Below are 25198 nucleotides of genomic sequence, written 5' to 3' on the forward strand. Positions count from 1 at the left end.
TGAGTCTTCTTCGGTATGATGCTACAAGCTTGGTACACCTGTATCTGGGGAGTTTCTCCCATTCTTCTCTGCAGAACCTCTCAAGCTCTGTCAGGTTAGATGGGGAGCATCACTGCACAGCTATTTTCAGGTCTCTCCTGAGATTTTCGATTGGGTTCAAGTCCGGGCTCTGGCTGGGTCACTTAAGGACATTCAGTCCCGAAGCCACTCCTGCGTTGTCTTGGCTGTGTGCTTAGGGTTGTCCATTGTCCTGTTGGAAGGTGAACCTTCGCCCCAGTCTGAGATCCTGAGCGCTCTTGAGCAGGCTTTCATCAAGGATCTCTCTGTACTTTGCTCTGTTCATCTTTCCCTCGATCCTGACTAGTCTCCCAGTCCCTACCGCTGAAAAACCTCCCCACAGCATGATGCTGCCACCACCATGCTTCACCGTAGGTATGGTGCCAGGTTTCCCCCAGACATGATGCTTGGCATTCAGGCCAAAGAGTTGAATCTTGGTTTCATCAGACCAGAGAATCTTGTTTCTCATGGTCTGAGATTCCTTTAGGTGCCTTTTGGCAAACTCCAAGCGGGATGTCATGTGCCTTTTACTGAGGAGTGGCTTCCGTCTGGCCACTCTACCATAAAGGCCTGATTGGTGAAATGCTGCAGAGATGGTTGGCCACCTCCCTGACCATGGCCCTTCTCCCCCGATTGCTCAGTTTGGCCGGGCGGCCAGCTCTAAGAAGAGTCTTGGTGGTTCCAAACTTCTTCCATTTAAGAATGATGGAGGAAACTGTGTTCTTGGGGATCTTCAAAGCTGCAGAAATGTTTTGGTAACCTTCCCCAGATCTGTGCCTCGACACAATCCTGTCTCGGAGCTCTACGGACAATTCCTTCGACATCATGGCTTGGTTTTTGCTCTGACATGCACTGTCAACTGTGGGACCTTATATAGACAGGTGTGTGCCTTTCCAAATCATGTCCAATCAATTGAATTTACCACAGGTGGACTCCAATCAAGTTGTAGAGACATCCCAAGGATGATCAATGGAAACAGGATGCACCTGAGCTCAATTTCGAGTCTCATAGCAAATGGTCTGTATCTTTATGTAAATAAGGTATTTCTGTTTTTTATTTTTAATACATTTGCAAACATTTCTTTAAAACCTGTTTTCGCTTTGTCGTTATGGGGTATTGTGTGTAGATTGATGAGGATATAAAAAATAAAATAATCCATTTTAGAATAAGGCTGTAACGTAACAAAATGTGGAAAAAGTCAAGGGGTCTGAATACTTTCCGAATGCACTGTATGTAGCTAGTAGGCACAATGCACACAATTAGCTTTGTTGTTCATATGTTTTCATTTGCTCTACCACTACCTCTTTTCTTAGGGTGTAATAATTCAATAATATATACTTTGGATAACACCTCTTGAAGACCACCCCCCTAAAAAAGATTGCCATACAAACATATGATAAAATGTATATTGTATAAATCTCTTTAAGGATGTCTTTATCAAATAGTTGTATTTGATGGGGGTTGACCCCTTCTTAAAGACCATCTCCCACCAAAACATTAGATTTACCAACATAAACCAACATATCTACAGAGATCCATGGGGCCTGGGGTCCTCCTGTGCACAGCAGCATCTCCCAGACAATAAAGTCAAGGTCAAGGAGCACATTCCTGTTGTGATTTATCTGAAGGAGTTAAGCCAAGGGGATTGCCTGTACTCTAAGTAATAAATAATTGATGAAGGCCCATCGTTTGAAGCCAAATGAAGGATCTGCGTCTCTTAATTCATTTCAGTTTTTGAGAAATTCTTGAACGGGACCCAAAGAGGGATTAGCGTCAAGGTAAGCAACACATTCTTTATTGAAAAACAATACCCATATTTCATGACAAACACACAATGCACGCACGTGCGCACACACACAGCTTCACGCACGCATACAGCTTCACGCACGCAAACACACACACACACTGGCTCAAGCATGGCACAAAACATAGACACCCTGGTCCAAGACGGTCAGTAGAGAGACATACTCTGAATCTGATCCCAGGTCTGTTTCCAACTTTACAGACTGCAGTTTGTCTGCACTGGTCCCACAGTTTCTGTTGGGTTCTGGTCCATCTGACATGGGTCTGGGTTAGGTATAGGCCAAGTCTGGTTCAGGTCTGGGTCAGTACGGTGAGAACAGAACTGATGTATGTGCCGTACGGAGAGGTCCTGGGGCAGGATGTAATAGGGGCTGGGGGAGGGGCTGAGCTTGAAAGAGGGCGGCGCCATGTGTAGGGGCAGGGCGCAAATGGAACGGGGACAGGGTTGCCATGGCAGCAGCAGCGAGGGAGAGATGGCGCTGTAAGAGGCACGAGACGAGAGGCTTCGCCAAGTCCTGCTCCTTCCTCAGAATGATCCCAACCTGGAAACCACACACAGCGTGATCAAAACCATTTTACAATTAAATCACAACATGATCACAACCAGTCTACAATTAAATCACAACGTGATCGCAACCATAACGCTATCACACCTGTTCCACAATCTACAACACTTTGCAAAACAACTCCAATCCAATTATACCAGATGTAAACCACAAACAGTCCACAACAAAACCTCCAGTATAGTACTGCCAAAATACAATAATGTGATACTCACTGTCTGTACATTCTGGTTGCGTTGAGGCGGCAGACCATACGGGCTAAACTTGGGCTTAGATGGCTTCCCTGCTGCACGGTCTTTATGCCTTCTACTGCTGATGTGCTGAGGAGATAGAGAGAGAGGGGAGGGGGGGGGGAGAGCGAGAGAGAGAGAGAGAGAGAGAGAGAAAGATGAGGGAGAAGGAGATGTCTTAGCCACATGGGTCAGTCTAGCTCATAGACTCATCAGGCCACAGAAAATGAAAGGAAACACTCAACCTAATTAAAATCCCTATTTTTCCTCTCATCTCTGGAACGCAGATTTGTTCTTGGCCTTATAAATGTATACATATTCATAAAAGGGCGGATTTCAGTTTAAAAACAGTAAATAACTAACCTGTTTGAGTTGTGTCTCGGAGTTGACGTGCACATCGCAGATCTCACAGTGGAAAGTTCTGTTCTGGAGCCCAGTCGACACCTCAGTGGGAGGGGCCAGCTTGGCTTTGACCCCTGACCTGGGGAATGACTTTATGGCTCCATCGCCGCTCCTGGCCTCCAGCATTGTCTTGTGTTTCGTGCCTGACAGGGTGAAAGGTCAGATGGGTCAAAGGTTAGAAGCAGAGACACCAACTAAGTACAGTACGTTAACAAAGTGGGACATGTGGTTACTACATAAAGGTGCATCTCAGTGTAAATGGAGAGGATGAGAGAGAGAGAGAGAGAGAGAGAGAGAGAGAGAGAGAAAGAGAGAAAGAGAGAGAGAGAGAGAGAGAGGCCCTGTCCTAACATACACTTTACCTGTCAGGTCAAGATGGCAGCAATGGCCCTTTGGGGATAGGGAGTGAGTGATCAATTGGTGTGGTATTGACCCGATGAGAGCAATGATTAAGAAGACGGACTTGTTGCAACATGATGATGACACACACCTGTACACTCACACACACACACACACGCACAGGTCAGTGAAGCTTCATTCTCACCGCTGTTGTGAGCCTGTAGCTGGGATGCAGAGTTCACCACCACCTTGCAGAGAGAACAGTAGAGCAGTCTCTTAGCCTTCTCTTCCTCTGACTCTACAACCTGCTCCACCTCTCCCTCCATCTCCTTCTCCTTCTCCACCATGGGACAGGGTGACAGAGAGGGGTCAGAGGGTATTTCCATGGATACAGCTGGGCTGCAGGTCGATGGAACCACCCCGGAGGCAGAGGGTGGTGACAACACAGCTCTGGCTGTGACATCTACACAGAAGAATAGAATAGAATAGAATAGAGCATTGTGATAATGGTTTATCCCTTCATTTTCCGCCATCGTAGAATGAAACCGAATTTGAGTGTGGTGAATGGTGAATTAGTGGGGAGAGTGTTTGTGTGTATGATAGTGGGGAATTAGCGGGGAGAGTGTGTGTGTGTGTGTGATAGTGGGGAATTAGTGGGGAGAGTGTTTGTGTGGTAGTGGTGGTGAGAGAGAGAGGAGACATAAGTTAACCCTGATGCTTTCTTCTCTCCTACATCAATCTCTATCAGAGTCTCTAATGCTGATTACCACTGCAGGGGCTGCTTCCCAAGCGGCACCCTATTCCCATAGGGCTCTGGTCAAAAGTAGTGCACTATGTAGGGAAAAGGGTGCCATTTGGGAAGCATACCAAGTCTCTCAACTCTTACCATAACTCACTGAGACAGATAAAAGCACACCAGCCACAGTGTTTATGAGATTCATTAGCTATAATCTTGGCAATAATCAAAGATTTCCTATGGGTAAATCCATTTGAATTCAATCACTTTTTGACAGCAACCCTTTTGATTTGAACAAAACCTTCCTTACATACAGTATTTGCCCATTATTGACGTGGTCAGAAAGTGACTTCTTGGACCTGAATGCCAAAACATTCAAGAGATAAAAGTGCTCAAAGTTGACCTTTTTTGCATACCCCACCATACCATGAGACATCCAAGTCTTCATCACCGGAAAAGATAAACGGTTGAGATTGATATAATTAAAAACTTTACAAACAGGGTTGTCAAACTATTTTATAATTTATTGAATAAAATGTTTGTTTTTTATAGCAGTTATGTCATTCGTCAATTATCTAAAAACATGTCCGATTTTGTTCAGAATCGCACATGTTGTAGTTTAGACCCTATTTTACATCATCTGAGGTGTTTGTGTTGTGCCTGCCATCGGTTGAGACAACATGCTCTTGAATACAGTGTGGGTGTCCTGTTTGGGCTGTTAAATGTACTAACATGACAATCAAATTGAAATTTCTACTTTCAAATGGTACCACAAAGCTGGTTGGACGTCCACACATCAGAGAATGTTGAGTTGAATGGGAAGATCTGTTGTTTTAAATTATACTGTCAATCCTCCATAGGAGATTTACAGATGTAGGATCTTAATCTGATCACTCTTTTGTTGCTGAGAATCTTCCTGCACAGCAGGAAATGCAAACTTGTAGTGTATTTGAGTTTTGAAAAGGCTTCTAAAGTTAAAGTTAAAAATGTCAATTCAATTTCAATGGTGTACCAGCTAAATTGCAATGGTCTGAAGGGATAGGTCCATTCTATGAATTCTATTTCTATGATTGAAATGACACCCACCCTGTATTCAAGACCATGTTGTGTCTCAACCTAAAATAGGTTCTATGTTACAACATATGCGAATATGAAAATTCAGAGTTTTTAGATCATTGACGTTAAAGGTAAAACCTTTTTTTTTCAAGAAATGTTTTAATCGTTTGTAAGCTTTCAAATGATATTAAACTCAACTGTTTATCTTTTCCAGTGATGTCTCATTGTATGGTGGGGAATGCAAAATGGGTCAACTTTGAGCACCTGTTTTGGCATTCAGGTCCAAAAAGTCACTTTTGACCACTTCTTCCATGGGCTTAATTCAAATGGATTTACCCCTATGGGAATCTGCTTCAATTAGAGGCTTTGGATTGAAATGATTATGTTCCATTATCTGCAGTGAGACGGACCGGGAGTAGGGAATTTGGGAATCATGCCTTGGTAATGGTGATTAGGCCTGTAAGGGTTTGTTTGTTTGTTTTCATTGACTGTCTCTCTAAAATGAAGATAAGGCTGTTTGACAAAGTCATCATCACAAAGCTCCCCTGTTTCTTCCACACACAGAAAAACTCACTCTGTCGCTATCGCATGAACTCAAAATGGTCTCTCACTCTTTCGCTATCGCATGAAATCAAAATGGCCTCTCACTCTGTGCTATCGCATGAAATCAAAATGGTCTCTCACTCTGTCGCTATCACATGAAATCAAAATGGTCTCTCACTCTATTGCTATCGCATGAAATCAAAATGGTCTCTCACACTATCGCATTAAATCAAAATGGTCTCTCACTCTGTCGCTATCGCATGAAATCAAAATGGTCTCTCACTCTGTCACTATCGCATGAAATCAAAATGGTCTCTCACTCTGTCGCTATCGCATGAAATCAAAATGGTCTCTCACTCTATCGCTATTGCATGAAATCAAAATGGTCTCTCACTCTATCGCATGAAATCAAAATGGTTTCTCACTCTATCGCATGAAATCAAAATGGTCTCTCACTCTGTCGCTATCGCATGAAATCAAAATGGTCTCTCACTAAATCGCATTTTTATCAAACAAATTGTCTCCCACTCTCTAAAACACTCATGCACACCAACAAATATTAAAACACCTATGCATATACACCAGTGGCGGCTGCTGAGGGGAGGACGGCTCATAATAATTGCTGGAACGGAGCAAAGGGAATGGCATCAAACACCTGGAAACCATGTGTTTGATGTATTTGATACCATTCCACTGATTCCGCTCCAGCCATTACCACAAGCCCATCCACCCCAATTAAGGTGCTACCAACCTCCTGTGATATGAAGACACATACTCACAGATCTGCATACATTAACAAACAACGCAAACACACGCACACACCCAAGCACATGCACTCACGCATGCATGCACAAACACACACAAACACATGCACATGCACACATGCACACACGCACGCACACATGCACACACGCACGTACGCACGTACACACAAGGGGAGAACGACTGCCCCCTCTCATTGAAGCCACGGGAGTTCAATGCCGACCATGGTACTGCATGCATTGTTACCAGAAAAAAGGATCCCCCATTATAGTGAATGGAAAATGGCAATCTTTGTGTAAAAAATGTATAATAAGACAATCATGGTGCCAATTATTGCTTCTAATACACCAAATGTATGTCCTTGAACCGATTATTTTAAAATCGCACACAGAAGAAGTTTAGTTGCTAATGGCAGCCTGCAGTACCTCGGCCGGCCTTCAACTTGATTACTCAATGAGAGGGGGCAGCACTGAGCTAGCCTGCAATGTCACTTCCTGGAGTAGCTCAAACTGTGCATGTTATGTCTCCATGAGATGCCATCTTAACCGACTTCACTTGGCTTTAATGTGCTATTGAGTCTTCACATAGGAATGAATGGTGTCATGTGATCGATGGCTTTGTGCATTCATATATACAGTAATTGACACACACACACACACACTAACCTGTTGAACTGGGGTCTGAGCTGGGCGGCACAGGGCAGGGTGATGCGCTCTTGGTTGTGGTTTCCTTGGTGACTGTGTCAAGGGCTCTGGTCTTGCAGTCCGGTGGGTCGAAGGCTTTGAGCCTCTTAAAGTGTTTGGTACCATTGTAATGGGATGAGGCCTGGCTCTACACAGAGAGAGACAATAGAACCAGAACCACTGTAATGGGATGAGGCCTGGCTCTACACAGAGAGAGACAATAGAACCAGAACCACTGTAATGGGATGAGGCCTGGCTCTACACAGAGAGAGACAATAGAACCAGAACCACTGTAATGGGATGAGGCCTGGCTCTACACAGAGAGAGACAATAGAACCAGAACCACTGTAATGGGATGAGGCCTGGATCTACACAGAGAGAGACAATAGAACCAGAACCACTGAGTCACACAAGAGACAACAACTCCAATGACCATGCAGTAGTATGTACTCAAGTCATCAAGTCATATAGCCACAGGGTCAAGCCAGCGATCTAACATTAGTACAGTTTCATCAGTTAGCAGATGCTCTTATCCAGAGCGATTTATAAACTCTCTAAGAGATTTTCATCTCATACATTTCATCCAATATCAAACCTGTGCCATCCGCAAATCTCTCCCACGGTTTACATCCACTCAGCACTTAGTATATATCTACTGGTTAACACTACACAACACTTACTATATACAGTGCCTTCGGAAAGTATTCAGACAGCTTGACTTTCCACATTTTGTTACATTACAGCCTTATTCTAAAATGGATTAAATATTTATTTTTTTCAGCGATCTACACACAATACCCCAAAGTGAAAACAGGTTTTAGAAATGTTTGTACATTTATATTAAAAAAAAAACATAAATACCTTATTTACATAGGTATTACACACATAGGTCTGTGCGGTGCGGCAGGTAACTTAGTGGTTAAGAGCGTTGTGCCAGTAATCGAAAGGTCGCTGGTTCTAATCCCCGAGCCGACTAGGTGAAAAATCTGTCGATGTGCCCTTGAGCAAGGCACTTAACCCTAATTGCTCCTGTAAGTCGCTCTGGATAAGAGCGTCTGCTAAATAACTAAAATGTAAATGTAGAATGTATTCAGACCCTTTGCTATGAGACTCGAAATTGAGCTCAGGTGCATCCTGTTTCCATTGATCATCCTTGAGATGTTTCTACAACTTGATTGGAGTCCACCTGTGGTAAATTCAATTGATTGGACATGATTTGGAAAGGCTCACACCTGTCTATATAAGGTCCCACAGTTGACAGTGCATGTCAGAGCAAAAACCAAGCCATGAGGTCGAAGGAATTGTCCGTAGAGCTCCTAGACAAGACAGTGGCCTCTGTCATTCTTAAATGGGAGAAGTTTGGAACCACCAAGACTCTTCCTAGAGCTGGCCGCCCTGCCAAACTGAGCAATCGGGGAAGAAGGGCCTTGGTCAGGGAGGTGGCCAAGAACCCGATGGTCACTCTGACAGAGCTCTTGAGTTCCCCTGTGGAGATGGGAGAACCTTCCAGAAGGATAACCATCTCTACAGCACTCCACCAATCAGGCCTTTATGTAAGAGTGGCCAGACGGAAGTCACTCCTCAGTAAAAGGCACATGACAGCCCGCTTGGAGTTTCCCAAAAGGTACCTAAAGACTCTCAGACCATGAGAAACAAGATTCTCTGGTCTGATGAAACCAGGATTGACTCTCCGGCCTGAATGCCAAGCGTCACGTCTGGAGGAAACCTGGCACCATCCCTACGGTGAAGCATGATGGTGGCAGCATCATGCTGTGGGGATGTTTTTCAGCGGCAGGGACTGGGAGACTAGTCAAGATCGAGGCAAAGATGAGTGGAGCAAAGTACAGAGAGATCCTTGATGAAAACCTGCTCAAGACCTCAGACTGAGGCGAAGGTTCACCTTCCAACAGGACAACGACCCTAAGCACACAGCCAAGATAACGCAGGAGTGGCTTCGGGACAAGACTCTGAATGTCCTTTTGCTTTTACTTTGTCATTATGGGGTTTTGTGTGTAGATTGATGAGGAATAAAAACAATTTAAGCTATTTTAGAATAAGGCTGTAATGTAACAACATGTGGAAAAAGTAAAGGGGTCTGAATACTTTCTGAATGCGCTGTATATCTACTGGTTAAGGTTAAACTCTGCAGCATCCCTGGTACTGCCCTGCATGAGGTCAAACTCTGCAGCATCCCTGGTACTGACCTGTATGAGGTCAAACTCTGCCTACCTCTGAGTTGAACCTCAGTCGGCACACGGCACACGATGAGCTGGGTTTCCTCATAAGAGGCGTGGTTAGTCCAAATCCTGGACCAATCTGGGTTTTGTGAACGTGGTTAATCTGCAACAACAAGAGTGAAAAGGTGGTGAATTACCGTGGTATGGCTAGGGCAGAGGCTTAGGAGCGAGGGTTGAGCAAGAGGTCAATGTTAAAGAGTACCTCAAATGCTCTCGGACTAGGGCTGTGGCGGTCATGACATTTTGTCAGCTGGTGATTGTCAAGCAAATAACAGCCAGTCTCACGGTAATTTACTGTTAATTAACATAAACACATTTGGCACATATCCTGGCTTCCATGCATAGCCTACAAGCCACTGATGCAGACCATTAGAACACAGTGGCGGCTCCTGAAAAAATTCTCAGGAGGGGCAATTTTTCTGATGATTTAGGTGACCTACACACATTTTAAAAAAGATATGTCCAGCAACAACATGAAGACAGGGGCAGCATATAAGTCAATACCAGAAGCATTTATTGACTGATCTGGGGAGATGGATTCCAGTTTCTGTGACAGATTATAAATAATCTCTGATGCCTTTGTTATATTAGCTTTTGGTTGAATGTACTGTCGTAGTAAATATATAATGTTATAGCTTGGTCTGACTAAAATCTTGTGCATGACCCATTTTGTGTTGGGCGTTTGTTTTCAATCAATGCTGTTCCTATCCTATAACAATGGACAAAAGAGTCCTATCTTGTCAGCCTTGTCAGCAGGTGGCCAAGGACAACACCCACGCCATAGGTCTCTCAGTTCTTCCAACTCACGAGTTCTTGCTCTGAGGACACACACACACACACACACACACACACACACACACACACACATCATCACTGATAACACACACACACACACACATCATCACTGTTAAACACACACACACACACACACAAAAATCCCCTCTCTTTAGGCTGAACATTTGAAGACAGAGAACCCGACTCAGAGCCAATGCAACAGTGGAGGGGACCTCGCCCAACTCATCAGGACCAATCAGAAGATCAGAACTACTAGATTCAACCTACATCATTTATTGTATAAAATGTCTGCACACAATGTTTTCGGGGCTCTCTTCAGATAGCTCCCTAAGAGTTTGACGAACGAGTCCGTGCACGCGATTCCAGATATCTTTACCTCTGAATAAACTGCCTTTATTATACCATATCCACCCTGTCCAAAGTCTCTACTTGGTCTCAGTTCTCCAGTAAACTTGTGATTATCAACAGTACACAACGGTAACAAACAATTGGGGGAACTCACAGGGCAGATAGTAAGGTCGCAGTGACACAGAAAGCAGTTCAATGTCGGGGGTACAGAGTCGCTCTCTTACCAGGATCGATTTTCCCTGTGACTGTGTCAGATCGCGGTCCGCTCTGACCAGGGTGAAGCCGGCCGGCTCCACTTCTCTGTCCGGGACTCTGTCATCCAGCCAAGTCTCCCAGCTGTATTGGATTCCGCTGCCAGCAGCGTTTTCATTATTTAGTCCGTTCGTAGCGGGTATGTACACGATCAACAAGATCAGTCCAAAACCCACCACTGGAAATCCATGGTTGGCAGAATGTTTGTAAACTAAGTGTACAAATTAAAAACATAAAATAACGCCACTAAGTGTACAAATTAAAAACATAAGATAACGCCACACTGCAGGTCGCAACAGAGACGCTGCTAGCCGCTATTTTCTTAGTTACGTTCATGGTTACGTCACGTATGACGAAAGCGCGTAAGTGCAAGCCCACAGACACCCATAGAGATTGTATTGAAAGCTTTGAAATTTGAAAAAAATAGATTTTACATGGGAGTCTATGACAGACTTCTGGGCGATTTTCAACATGACTGAAATCGCCCCAAAAACGGGCGGGGCCATTTGAAGCACGAATTTAGCCTGATTTGACATTTAGTGGCAGTCAGATCAGATTAGAACACTGATAACTACTGTTGCCGTGATATAATTGATTAGAAAAAAAATCCCTTCCTTTTCCCGTTTGGCAGTGCGTCGCCCATATCGCCCTATTGAACACACCGCCCCTGTTAGAACATCTACATTAAAAAAAGTATAATACATTAATTTAATATAGCCTACACCATCACAATAAATCCATTATTTATTTTAGACAGGTCTAAAGAAACATGATATGAAGAAAATGTAGTCTATTTCAGAAGAACAGAATAGCATACTCTGAGTTGTCCTTATGTTAGGTCCTGATCTGGCTATGCCATATGGATGTGGGCTACATTAGTTCATTTAGCAGACAAGATTTGCTTAGAATTCCGCGGCATTATTTTATATTATTTTATAGTATGAAGAATACAATTGAACAAAGCTGAATAAAATAGAAATGATATTTTCTCCAAACGATTTGAGGGAGTGCGCACGCGGCTATTCTGTGTTGAGGGGTTAACAAAGTAACAGGTCCTCCTATATGCATAATTTAGAGTTTTTTATGCAACTTAAGTTGTGATACAAACGTTGGGCTATATGTTTTGATTTTTAATACATTCTAAGGCAGCATGATGCGACTCTAATGATGATTTGAAAAAAGTTGCAGGAAAGGCATGAGCACTGCTTTGTTTTTTGTGCAGGCTGCACACACTTTATCAGTCTCTCATTCACAATTTCACCAGCACTTGATAATGCCTCAAATTTCCCGGCGGCATCCCATTTGTGTGGCCGTAATGCCCCCTAAAAAAATCCATGCCTTTTGAGGCCAGTGGCCGTTGTGCCCTTGGGCTGAATATAATAATTATAAATCCCTTGTCCCGGCTGCGTGCTCCGAAGCACCTCTCATGCACATGGCTCTCTCAGATATCTCAGTTCTTATTAACCAATGCCCATCATGTGATCGGGCCCTTCTCACAGGCTACAAGTGAAGATACACACAGCGGGGATGCAATTGTGCACGTCCTAATCGAATTCCGAGGCGCATACTGAAGATGTTGGAAGAATTGTCCACATTTACTGTTTGTCAGCCAACAAGATGAGTAAGCCTAACGAACAGCAAAAGCACTAGCCCATGTCAATCTACTTTCCCGCATGGTGTAAAAGTTGAACTATTGTATTCTGTGAGAAATAAATATTCCAAACAAAGTCTGGGACATTTGTGGGATGCGATAGATCCCAAATTAATACAACCACTAGCATTAAAAAACCTTATAAAAGCAATGAGGCTGATGCAACAGATCAGAACATTTAGCTTAAAATGTTGATAAACTATTAGGCTATTTCTTCACATTATAACCGCAGCAATGTGCACATGGTAGTAGGCTATAAGCGCAAATGTTCCAAAATGCAATCAATTAGCGGGAAAACACCATTCTCAAAAGTGACCGTGTGACAGGTTAAAGGACATATTCATAGCCTGTTATACACTAAAAAGTATTAGTAAGTTCATGGTATGTAAGGATCTTAAAATATCTAAGGTTAAAAATATTATGCATTCAGTACTAGTTCATAGAGAAAATGCATAATTGTGTTAAAAGGTTAAAATCCGTCAAGTGTACAAAGGGTAAAAATTGTAAGAGGAATGTGTAAACGTTATATTGACTACTTTATTTTGTGGTGCCTAATTTAAGGGTAAACGTGTTAATCTGTGATCTACTAAATGCTCTTAATCTATGAGCCTGAGATCGATTGCTCTGGTCTCCACCCAACTTCCCGGGGAAATCGCGTTCTTTTTCCTCATTATACTACAGTTTTCAGTGAGGAAACATAACTGCATCACTCTCGTGATTATTTCTCCCCTTTTTCAGGGGCGTAACAACCGCAAATGCGATTATGCACGTAATGCTTTTATTATAAAGGTGCATTTTTATGGTGAAAATTATCTTCCCCAAACTTCAAACTCAAGTTCTGCGTGTGTTAGGCTCTACACCTGTTGTAAAGCGGATTAAAGTGCTTAATTTTAAGAAGTTATTTGGCCTGTTTAGTTGTGATATAAACCTTATCAAAGAATATAGGTGTATGGGCTAGGCTACATGAGGTGTGCGATTATGATTTGAAAAAGTCGCAAAAAAAAGGCATGTGCTGTTTCTTGCCTTACTGCACACAAGCTGGGCATCATTCACAAGTGATAATATATCATTCACAAGTGATAGGCTAAGATTGTCAACCATCACACTATTCTTGATTTAATCTTGTCTTTACAAATACTAAATAATATATGTGTGAAATTTGTTTTGATTTAGAAGGGACCATTATCATGCACCTGTCTCGAAACAGGGGCAGGGAAAAATAAATACATGTCATCTATGCACTTAAATAGCGAATGGAGGATACTTTTCCCGTGGTTCATTTTCATGCCAGCCAGGTAGGATATACTACTGTTGTAAAGAGAAGCAATGTGCTTAATATTAGGAAAGTTGAGAAATAAATATAGTAGGCCTAGCCTATTGAAAGCTGATGGGATCCTCCTCTTTTTAATAGAGGCCATAAAAACTCTGTTTTCTCATGCAATTACATAGCCTATAGAAATGTTGCTCAACATGAGCTCATGGGCTCTTATGAAGTTTTTGATTAGATTTTCAATGACATTTGCATTGATGTCAGAGTGATTAGAGGGACAATAGAGTGCTGAGTACCAGGCAGTTAGCAAGTTTGTTAGGCTACTAATGACCATCAGCAGCATCAGAGCTTGGAGAAGCCTAATTATTTGACTGCCGTCATGACTTGTGACCACCGGTGTGGCGGTAATACGGTCACCGTAACAGCCCTATCTCAGACTTAAACAGGCTTAGAGTAATGGTCCTTCCTTTACTTATAACAGATGGTGACCAATGCAGGCCTCCCTTCCCAAACCAAACCAGAGGGAAACTGTGGTATGGATAGGGTTAAGACTAGGGTTAAGCAACAGGTCAATGTTGAGCAAGAAGACCTGAAATGGTCATCTGTAGCTCAGTTGGTAGAGAATTGTGCTTGCAATGCCAGGATAGGAAGCTCGATTCCAGGGACCACCTGTATGTAAAATGTATCCACACGTGACTAAGTCGCTTTGGATAAAAGCGTCTGCTAAATTGCATATATTATTATTATATTATTATATATTCAATGCTCCCTTGACTAGACAGGCTGAGTAGCCAGATGCTGTGTCCCAAAATGCACTACTTTTGTGTACTACTGTTGACCAGACGCTCCCAGACACTCAAAATAATGCTTTTGTTCCTGATAACAAGGTGCAGGGTGACCAACTAAGATCTCCTCGGCAAAAACGCCAAAATTAATGAGTTATCATTGATTAATTCGGACTAAGTGTTCTTGGGCACAGGGACTATGGTGGTCTACTTGAAACATGTTCGTATTAAAGACTCAGACAGGGAGAAGTTGAAAATGTCAGTGAAGACACTTGCCAGTTGGTCAGCGCATGCTCGGAGTACACCTCCTGGTAATCCGTCTGGCCCTGCGGCCTTGTGAATGTTGACCTGTTTAAAGGTCTTACTCACATCGGCTATGGAGAGTGTGATCACACAGTCATCCGGAACAGCTGATGCTCTCATGCATGTTTCAGTGTTACTTGCCTCGAAGCGAGCATAGAAGTAATTTAGCTTGTCTGGTACACTCATGTCACTGGGCAGCTCGCGGCTGTGCTGCCCTTTGTAGTCTGTAATAGTTTGCAAGCCCTGCCACATCAGACTAGCGTCAGAGCCGGTGTAGTACGATTCAATCTTAGTCCAGTATTGACTCTTTGCCTGTTTGATATTTCGTCGGAGGGCATAGCGGGATTTCTTATAAGCTTCCGGGTTAGAGTCCCGCTCCTTGAAAGCGCCAGCTCTACCCTTTAGCTCAGTGCGGATGTTGCTTGTAATCCATGGCTTCTGGTTGGGGTATGTATGTACAGTCACTGAGGGGACGACGTCATCGATGCACTTATTGATGAAGCCAGTGACTGATGTGGTGTACTCCTCAATGCCATCGGAAGAATCCCGGAACATATTCCAGTCTGTGCTAGCAAAACAGTCCTGTAGCTTAGCATCTGCTTCATCTTACCACTTTGTTATTTACGGAGTCACTGGTGCTTCCTGCTTTAGTTTTTGCTTGTAAGTAGGAATCAGGAGGATAGAATTATGGTCAGATTTTCCAAATGGAGAGCGAGGGAGAGCTTTGTACGCGTCTCTGTGTGTGGAGTAAAGGTGGTCTAGAGTTTTTTTCCCTCTTGTTGCACATTTAACATGCTGGTAGAAATGAGGTAAAACAGATTTAAGTTTCCCTGCATTAATGTCCCCGGCCACTAGGAGCGCCGCCTCTGGATGAGCATTTTCCTGTTTGCTTATGGCCATATACAGTTCATTGAGTGCGGTTTTAGTGCCAGCATCGGTTTGTGGTGGTAAATAGATGAAAAATCTCTTGGTAGATAGTGTGGTCTACAGCTTATCATGAGATACTCTACATTTTTACATTTAAGTCATTTAGCAGACGCTCTTATCCAGAGTGACTTACAGTTATTGAATACATATATATATATATATATTTTTTTATATACTGGCCCCCCGTGGGAATCAAATCCACAACCCTGGCGTTGCAAACGCCATGCTCTATCAACTGAGCTACATCCCTGCCGGCCATTCCCTCCCCTACCCTGGACGACGCTGGGCCAATTGTGCGCCGCCCATGAGTCTCCCGGTCGCGGCCGGCTGCGACAAAGCCTGGATTCGAACCAGGATCTCTAGTGGCACAGTTAGCCTTAGACCACTGCGCCACTCAGGAGCTCTACCTCAGGCGAGCAAAACCTAGAGACTTCCTTAGATATCATACTGGCCCCGTGTAGCTCAGTTGGTAGAGCATGGCGTTTGCAATGCCAGGGTTGTGGGTTCGATTCCCACGGGGGGCCAGTATGAAAATGTATGCACTCACTAAAACTGTAAATCGCTCTGGATAAGAGCGTCTGCTAAATGACTATAATCATATCGTGCACCAGCTGTTGTTTACAAATATACATAGACCGCCACCCCTTGTTTTACCAGAGGCTGCTGTTCTATCCATCCCTCATATAATCTGTCTTTGTCTATTTATTGTTCTGTAGGAGAGAGAGTTATGGTCTATGTGTCAGTAGACGGAAACACATCATACATAGTGTAAATACTGCTGTACTGGAGCTCACACTTCCTGGTCCCTTTCTGAGGGAGGTGACAGACAGAGTTATGAGTTAGAGATGATCATGGTCATTACAGTCATTAGCATGAGTTATGTCTGTGTGTACGACTATGGGAATCTGGACAGAGTATAGCTCCAGTTCAATCTGAGTACATTCAGAAGGTTAACTGTTCAACTGTACAGTGATTGTTCTTGACTGTTATTACATCTCTTGACTGTTATTACAACTCTTGACTGTTATTACATCTCTTGACTGTTATTACATCTCTTGACCGTTATTACATTGCTATTTAATGTGAACCAGAAATGATTGAGTATTTGTAACTTTTTCAACTCACTAAGAGGCCACTTAGGATACAACGACACCCGTCTCTCCCGTTCCCAAATGAAACGCGACACAACACCCCAAACAACCCATCAATCCCTCCCCATTAGACATGGTGCTTGGCACACAACATACACATTCCTGTAACCATGACAAACAAAAAGAAGGTGTGTGTGCTTACAGACTCCTGGGTAAATTCTAACTGTAACAGAAAACACAGTAACGCACGCACACACACAAACACACACACACACACACACACACACTGATAGGCACAGCCAAAGTTCAGTTCAACTGTACCCACAGGTTCAAATCACCCGTGCTGTTTTTGAGAGAGGGGGCGGATTCCCATTACCCTAGCCAGGTCTCATTAACATTCTGGCAAAACCTACCAACTGCAATCACCATATCAACACCACCATACAGACAGACAGACAGACAGACAGACAGACAGGGAGGAAGGGAGGGAGGAGAAAAGGTAAGAGGGTGTGATGGATGGGGAGAGAGAGAGAGAGAGAGAGAGAGAGAGAGAGAAACTGAGAGTAAGAGAGAAACCATGAGAGGGGGACATGGAGGGTGGGAGAGGGGACATGGAGGGTGGGAGAGGGGACATGGAGGGTGAGAGAGGGGACATGAAGGGAGTGAGAGGAGACATGGAGGGTGAGAGAGGGCCATGGAGGGTAAGAGAGGGGCCATGGAGGGTGAGAGAGGGGACATGGAGGGTGAGAGAGGGGACATGAAGGGAGTGAGAGGGGACATGAAGGGTGAGAGAGGGGACATGGAGGGTGAGAGAGGGGCCATGAAGGGAGTAAGAGGGGACATGCGTGAGAGTATCAGCTGTTCCGGACGATTGTGTGGTCATGCTCTCCTTAGCCGATGTGAGTAAGACCTTTAAACAGGTCAACATTCACAAGGCCGCAGGGCCAGACGGATTACCAGGAGGTGTACTCCGAGCATGCGCTGACCAACTGGCAAGTGTCTTCACTGACATTTTCAACCTCTCCCTGACCCAGTCTGTAATACCTACAGTTGAAGTCGGAAGTTTACATACACCTTAGCCAAATACATTTAAACTCAGTTTTTCACAATTCCTGACATTTAATCCTAGTAAAAATTCCCTGTCTTAGGTCAGTCAGGATCACCACTTTATTTTAAGAATGTGAAATGTCAGAATAATAGTAGAGAGAATTATTTATTTCAGCTTTGATTTCTTTCATCACATTCACAGTGGGTCAGAAGTTTACATACACTCAATTAGTATTTGGTAGCATTGCCTTTAAATTGTTTAACTTGGGTCAAACATTTCGGGTAGCCTTCCACAAGCTTCCCACAATAAGTTGGGTGAATTTTGCCCCATTCCTCCTGACAGAGCTGGTGTAACTGAGTCAGGTTTGTAGGCCTCTTTGCTCGCACACGCTTTTTCAGTTCTGCCCACACATTTTCTAAAGGATTGAGGTCAGGGCTTTGTGATGGCCACTCCAATACCTTGACTTTGTTGTCCTTAAGCCATTTTGCCACAACTTTGGAAGTATGCTTTGGGTCATTGTCCATTTGGAAGACCCATTTGCGACTAAGCTTTAACTTCCTGACTGATGTCTTGAGATGTTGCTTCAATATATCCACATAATTTTCCTTCCTCATGATGCCATCTATTTTGTGAAGTGCACCAGTCCCTCCTGCAGCAAAGCACCCCCACAGCATGATGCTGCCACCCCCGTTCTTCACGGTTGGATGGTGTTCTTCGGCTTGCAAGTCATCCCCTTTTTTCCTCCAAACATAACAATGGTCATTATGGCCAAACAGTTCTATTTTCGTTTCATCAGACCAGAGGACATTTCTCCAAAAAGTACGATCTTTGTCCCCATGTGCAGTTAAAAACCGTAGTCTGGCTTTTTTATGGTGGTTTTGGAGCAGTGGCTTCTTCCTTGCTGAGCGGCCTTTCAGGTTATGTTGATATAGGACTCGTTTTACTGTGGATATAGATACTTTTGTACCTGTTTTTCCTCCAGCATCTTCACAAGGTCCTTTGCTGTTGTTCTGGGATTGATTTGCACTTTTCGCACCAAAGTACGTTAATCTCTAGGAGACAGAACGCGTCTCCTTCCTGAGCGGTATGATGGCTGCGTGGTCCCATGGTGTTTATACTTGCGTACTATTGTTTGTGCAGATGAACGTGGTACCTTCAGGCGTTTGGAAATTGGTCCCAAGATGAACTAGACTTCTGGAGGTCTACACATTTTTTTCTGAGGTCTTGGCTGATTTCTTTTGATTTTCCCATGATGTCAAGCAAAGAGGCACTGAGTTTGAAGGTAGGCCTTGAAATACATCCACAGGTATACCTCCAATTGATTCAAATGATGTCATTAGCCTATCAGAAGCTTCTAAAGCCATGACATCATTTTCTGGAATTTTCCAAGCTGTTTAAAGGCACAGTCAACTTAGTGTATGTAAACCTCTGACCCACTGGAATTGTGATACAGTGAATTATAAGTGAAATAATCTGTCTGTAAACAATTGTTGGAAAAAGTACTTGTGTCATGCACAAAGTATATGTCCTAACCGACTTGCCAAAACTATAGTTTGTTAACAAGACATTTGTGGAGTGGTTGAAAAGCGAGTTTTAATGACTCCAACCTAAGTATATGTAAACTTCTGACTTCAACTGTACATATTTCAAGCAGACGACCATAGTCCCTGTGCCCAAGAACGACAAGGTAACCTGTCTAAATGACTATCGCCACGTAGCACTCACATCTGTAGCCATGAAATGCTTTGAAAGGCTGGTCATGACTCACATCAACACCATCATCCCAGACACACTGGACTCGCATATCGCACCTACAGATCCACAGATGACGCAATCGCTATTGCACTCCCCACTGCCCTTTCCCACTTGGACAAAATGAATTGACTACAGCTCAGTATTCAACACCATAGTGCCTTCCAAGCTCATCACTAAGCTAAGGACCATAGGACTGAACACCTCCCTCTACAACTGGATCCTGGACTTCCTGAAGGGACACCCCCAGTTGGTAAGGGGAAGGCAACAACACATCCGCCATGCTGACCTTCAACACAGGGCCCCTCAGGGGTGCATGCTTAGTCCCCTCCTGTATTCCATGTTCACCCAGGACTATACAGATTTCACTGTAGTTCACCCAGTACTATTTCACTGTAGATCCCCCAGCCCAGATAAACCTGACTTAGATAGCTCCTTTGTCCCACCCCCCATATACGCGGAGACTGACTCAATCGGTGCCTCCAGTGATGCTATCTCTTTCATTGTTACCCAAAGCTTAGGTTTACCTGTCACGAATACCGCCGAGGCTGCCCCTCCTCCTTGTTCGGGCAGGTTTCGGCGTTCGTCGTCCCCGGAGTACTAGCTGCCACCGTTTGATGTTTCGATGTTCGTTTGGTCATGTCTAGTTTAGTGCACCTGTTTCGTATTCTGTCCTGATTATGTCACCTATAAGTTTCCCTGTGTTATGTTTTGGAGTTGTGTGTTGTTGTCCGCCTGTCGTTTGTCTTTGGTCGGTACCTGTTTGCATTTGTGTATTTTACGCGTTGCGCGTATTCTTTGCCTCCTGTGTGTTTCGAGGCCATTTATTTTTGTGTTATCATTTTTGAGTCTCAGTAAAATCGTTTGACTTATCCGCTGTGTCCTGCGCCTGACTTTACCACCACATCCACTAGTGTACCGTGACAGAACAACACACCTATTACTATGGAGTCAGCAGGAGCAGCGGGGGAAACCGAGTCGCTGGAGGATCGGGTCAGCTACCAGGACGCCAGGATCCAGCAACTCAGATCTGCCATGCAGGAGGTCATGGACACCCTGCGCCGATGAGAGAGAGGAGGTTTGCCCACACCTCCTCCTACCTTACCACCACCATCGGCCAGCCCCACCATACCAGCTCCGGAGTCCAGTGGCATACGGCTCTCGCTCCCGAGGGCATATGATGGCACCGCAGCCGGGTGTCAGGGGTTCCTCCTTCAAGTGGAGCTCTACCTGGCTACCATACACCCGGCACCCTCGGGATACGAGAGTGTTTCCGCCCTCATCTCCTGTCTCTCCGGCAAGGCGTTGGAGTGGGCCAATGCCGAATGGAGGGGAATAGACGCCGCCACCATCAGCTACGCGGAGTTCTCCCGCTGCTTCAGGGCTGTGTTCGATCATCCCCCTGAGGGTAAAGCGGCGGGAGAGCGTCTGTTCCACCTTTGACAGGAGAAGAGGAGTGCACAGGAGTTTGCCCTGGACTTCCGGACTCTAGCGGCGGATGCGGGGTGGAATGAGAGGGCCCTCATCGACCACTATCGGTGTAGCCTGCGTGAGGACGTTCGACGAGAGTTGGCCTGCAGGGACACCAATCTCACCTTTGACCAGCTGGTGGACATGTCAATCCGTCTGGATACCCTGCTGGCCACCCGCGGACGTCCAGAGTTGGGGCCGTGCATTCCATCCCCCAGCACCTCCGAGCCGAGCCCTATGGAGCTCGGGGGTGCTGGCGCTAGAGAGAGGAGGAGGGAGATACCGAGGGAGGCTGTCCCCTGCACCAACTGTGGTCCTAGAGGACACACTGCGGCTAGGTGCTGGGGAGGGTCTCCAGGGGTTCGAGGCAGCAGGTCGCGCACTGGGGAGTCATTCCAGGTGAGTAGGCGCCCACCTCACCCAGAGCTCTCTGTTGTTCACTTTTGTATACCTGTAGTATTTCCTCAGGTTGCATCTCAGTCCCAGCATAAGGCGCTAGTCGATTCAGGCGCAGCTGGGAATTTCATTGATCGTAATTTTTGTGTTAAGTTAGGGATTCCCCTCCTGCCCGTTGATGCACCCTTCCCTATCCATGCCCTAGATAGCCGTCCGTTGGGATCTGGGTTGATTAGGGAGGTCACAGCGCCACTTAAGATGAGGACGCAGGGGGGTCATGAAGAGATTATTCAGTTGTATCTGATCGACTCTCCTGCGTATCCCGTGGTACTGGGGCTTCCTTGGTTAGTCGCCCATGATCCCACCATTTCGTGGCAACAGAGGGCTCTCAAGGAGTGGTCTAACCAGTGTGTCGGGCGATGTTTAGGTGTTTCCGTAGGGGCGACCACGGTGGAGAGTCCGAACCAAGTGCCCGCAATGCACATTCCCCCCGAGTATGAGGATTTGGCACTCGTGTTCAGCAAAACTAGGGCGACGCGTTTGCCACCTCATAGACGGGGAGATTGTGCGATAGATCTCCTGGCGGGTGCGGCACTTCCGCGGAGCCATGTGTATCCCTTGTCTCAAGAGGAGACGGCGGCTATGGAGACATACATAGCCGAGTCTCTGAGACAGGGATACATACGGCCCTCCACTTCCCCTGTGTCCTCGAGTTTCTTTTTTGTGAAGAAAAAGGATGGAGGATTGCGCCCGTGTATTGATTACCGTAATCTCAATCAGATCACAGTTAAATACAGTTATCCTCTTCCTCTGATTGCGAGTATGACGGAATCATTACGCGGAGCGCGTTTCTTCATAAAAATTGATCTCAGGAGCGCTTACAACTTGGTGCGCATTAGGGAGGGAGATGAATGGAAGACAGCATTTAGTACCACCTCGGGTCATTATGAGTATCTCGTCATGCCATATGGGTTAATGAATGCTCCTTCAGTCTTCCAATCCTTTGTGGACGAGATCTTCCGGGACTTGCATGGGCAGGGTGTGGTCGTGTACATTGACGACATTCTAGTGTACTCGTCTACACGAGCCGAGGATGTAGCCCTGGTACGCCGAGTGTTGGGTAGGCTGTTGGAGCATGACTTGTATGTCAAGGCAGAGAAATGTCTGTTTTTCCAGGAGTCCATCTCCTTCTTGGGTCATCGGTTGTCCGCGTCAGGGGTGGAGATGGAGATTGACCGTGTGTCAGCCGTGCGTAATTGGCAGACTCCAACCACTGTTAAAGAGGTGCAACGGTTTTTGGGTTTTGCCAATTACTACCGGAGGTTTATCCGGGGTTTTGGACAGGTGGCAGCTCCCATCACTTCCCTGCTGAAGGGGGGCCCGGTGCGTTTGCAGTGGTCGGCTGAGGCAGACAGGGCGTTTGATAAACTTAAGAACCTGTTCACCTCGGCTCCGGTGCTGGCGCATCCGGACCCCGCTTTAGCGTTCCAAGTGGAGGTGGACGCGTCAGAGGCCGGTATAGGGGCAGTATTGTCTCAATGCTCAGGCACGCCTCCTAAACTCTGGCCCTGCGCTTTTTATTCTAAAAAGCTCAGCCCGGCCGAACGAAATTATGACGTAGGGGACAGGGAGCTGCTAGCCGTAGTTCAGGCCCTAAAGGTGTGGAGGCATTGGCTTGAGGGGGCTCAACACCCTTTTCTCATTCTGACTGACCATCGTAACCTGGAGTACATCCGGGCAGCTAGGAGACTGAACCCTCGTCAGGCTAGGTGGAACATGTTTCTGACCCGGTTTGTCTTTAAGCTTACGTACATCCCAGGGTCCCAGAACGGTAAGGCAGACGCACTGTCCCGGCGGTATGACACAGAGGAGAGGTCCATTGAGCCCACTCCCATACTGCCGGAGTCTTGTCTGGTGGCACCGGTGGTGTGGGAGATCGATGCAGAAATCGAGCGGGCGTTACGCACCGACCCTACTCCTCCGGAGTGTCCAGTGGGGCGGACGTACGTGCCGCTCGAGATCCGTGATCGTCTCATATATTGGGCTCACACGTCACCCTCCTCTGGACATCCAGGTATTGGCCGGACAGTGCACTGCCTTAGTGTTAAGTACTGGTGGCCAACATTGGCTAGGGACGTGAGGGTTTATGTCTCCTCCTGCTCAGTGTGCGCCCAGTGTAAGGCGCCTAGACACCTGCCCAGGGGGAAGTTACAGCCCCTGCCCGTTCCACAACAACCGTGGTCTCACCTCTCGGTAGACTTTGTCACTGACCTACCTCCCTCCCAGGGGAATACCACCATTCTGGTCGTTGTGGATCGGTTCTCTAAGGCCTGTCGTCTCATCCCAATGCCGGGTCTCCCTACTGCCCTACAGACCGCAGAGGCTTTGTTTACCCACGTCTTCCGGCACTACGGGGTTCCCGAGGATATAGTGTCCGATCGAGGTCCCCAATTCACCTCTAGAGTCTGGAGGGCGTTCATGGAACGTTTGGGGGTCTCGGTTAGCCTTACCAGAGATTGCCCAGAACTCTCTTCGCCACTCCTCTACTAACCTGACCCCTTTCCAGTGTGTGTTAGAGTATCAGCCGGTTCTGGCACCATGGCATCAGAGCGAGATCGAGGCTCCTGCGGTGGATGAGTGGTTTCGGCGCTCGGAGGAGACGTGGAACGCTGCACACGTCCATCTGCAGCGGGCTATCCGTAGACAAAAGGCGAGCGCCGATCTCCACCGCAGTGAGGGTCCAGTATACGCACCTGGAGATCGAGTCTGGCTCTCGACTCGAAACCTGCCCCTTCGCCTGCCCTGCCGGAAGTTGGGTCGGCGGTTTGTGGGGCCATTTAAAGTCCTGAGGAGATTGAACGAGGTATGCTACAAGTTACAACTGCCTAATGATTATCACATTAACCCCTCGTTCCATGTGTCTCTCCTCAGGCCGGTGGTAGCTGGTCCACTCCAGGACTGTGAGATAAGAGAGACTCCCCCGTCCCCACTGGACATCGAGGGCTCCGGCGTACTCAGTCCGGTCCATCGTGGATTTGAGACGTCGGATGGGGGGTCTACAATATCTCGTGGAGTGGGAGGGGTACGGTCCAGAGGAACGGTGCTGGGTGCCTAGGAGGGATATCTTAGATCCCTCCCTCCTGACGGAGTTCCACCGAAACCATCCCACTGCTCCGCGTCCTCCTGGCCGTCCCCGAGGCCGGGGTCGGCGCACGGCTGGAGCCGCGCGTCAAGGGGGGGGTACTGTCACAAATACCGCCGAGGCTGCCCCTCCTCCTTGTTCGGGCAGGTTTCGCCGTTCGTCGTCCCCGGAGTACTAGCTGCCACCGTTTGATGTTTCGATGTTCGTTTGGTCATGTCTAGTTTAGTGCACCTGTTTCGTATTCTGTCATGATTATGTCACCTATAAGTTTCCCTGTGTTATGTTTTGGAGTTGTGTGTTGTTGTCCGCCTGTCGTTTGTCTTTGGTCGGTACCTGTTTGCATTTGTGTATTTTACGCGTTGCGCGTATTCTTTGCCTCCTGTGTGTTTCGAGGCCATTTATTTTTGTATTATCATTTTTGAGTCTCAGTAAAGTCATTTGACTTATCCGCTGTGTCCTGCGCCTGACTTTACCACCACATCCACTAGTGTACCGTGACATTACCTCCACTGTACTCATATCCTTCCATATCCTTGTCTGTACATAATGCCCTGAAT

The 25198-nt window shown here is 46.0% G+C and overlaps 1 protein-coding gene across 1 annotated transcript in view; it reads right to left on the bottom strand.

Moving 5' to 3' along the window:
* Positions 1–2162: 2162 nt before the first annotated feature.
* Positions 2163–25198, bottom strand: part of LOC311117771 (zinc finger protein 385D-like) — a gene marked incomplete at both ends in the record, with an annotated part of 33275 nt that continues 10239 nt past the window's right edge. The window contains 6 exons of the mRNA XM_084192684.1: positions 2163–2402; positions 2639–2743; positions 3017–3198; positions 3600–3857; positions 7157–7322; positions 9404–9514. Coding sequence (XP_084048810.1) covers positions 2163–2402; positions 2639–2743; positions 3017–3198; positions 3600–3857; positions 7157–7322; positions 9404–9514 — 1062 coding nt within the window. The remainder of the gene's footprint in view (positions 2403–2638; positions 2744–3016; positions 3199–3599; positions 3858–7156; positions 7323–9403; positions 9515–25198) is intronic.

This window comes from Coregonus lavaretus, assembly GCF_964263955.1.
Source record: "Coregonus lavaretus genome assembly, contig: HAP1_SCAFFOLD_3831, whole genome shotgun sequence".
NCBI lineage: Eukaryota > Metazoa > Chordata > Actinopteri > Salmoniformes > Salmonidae > Coregonus > Coregonus lavaretus.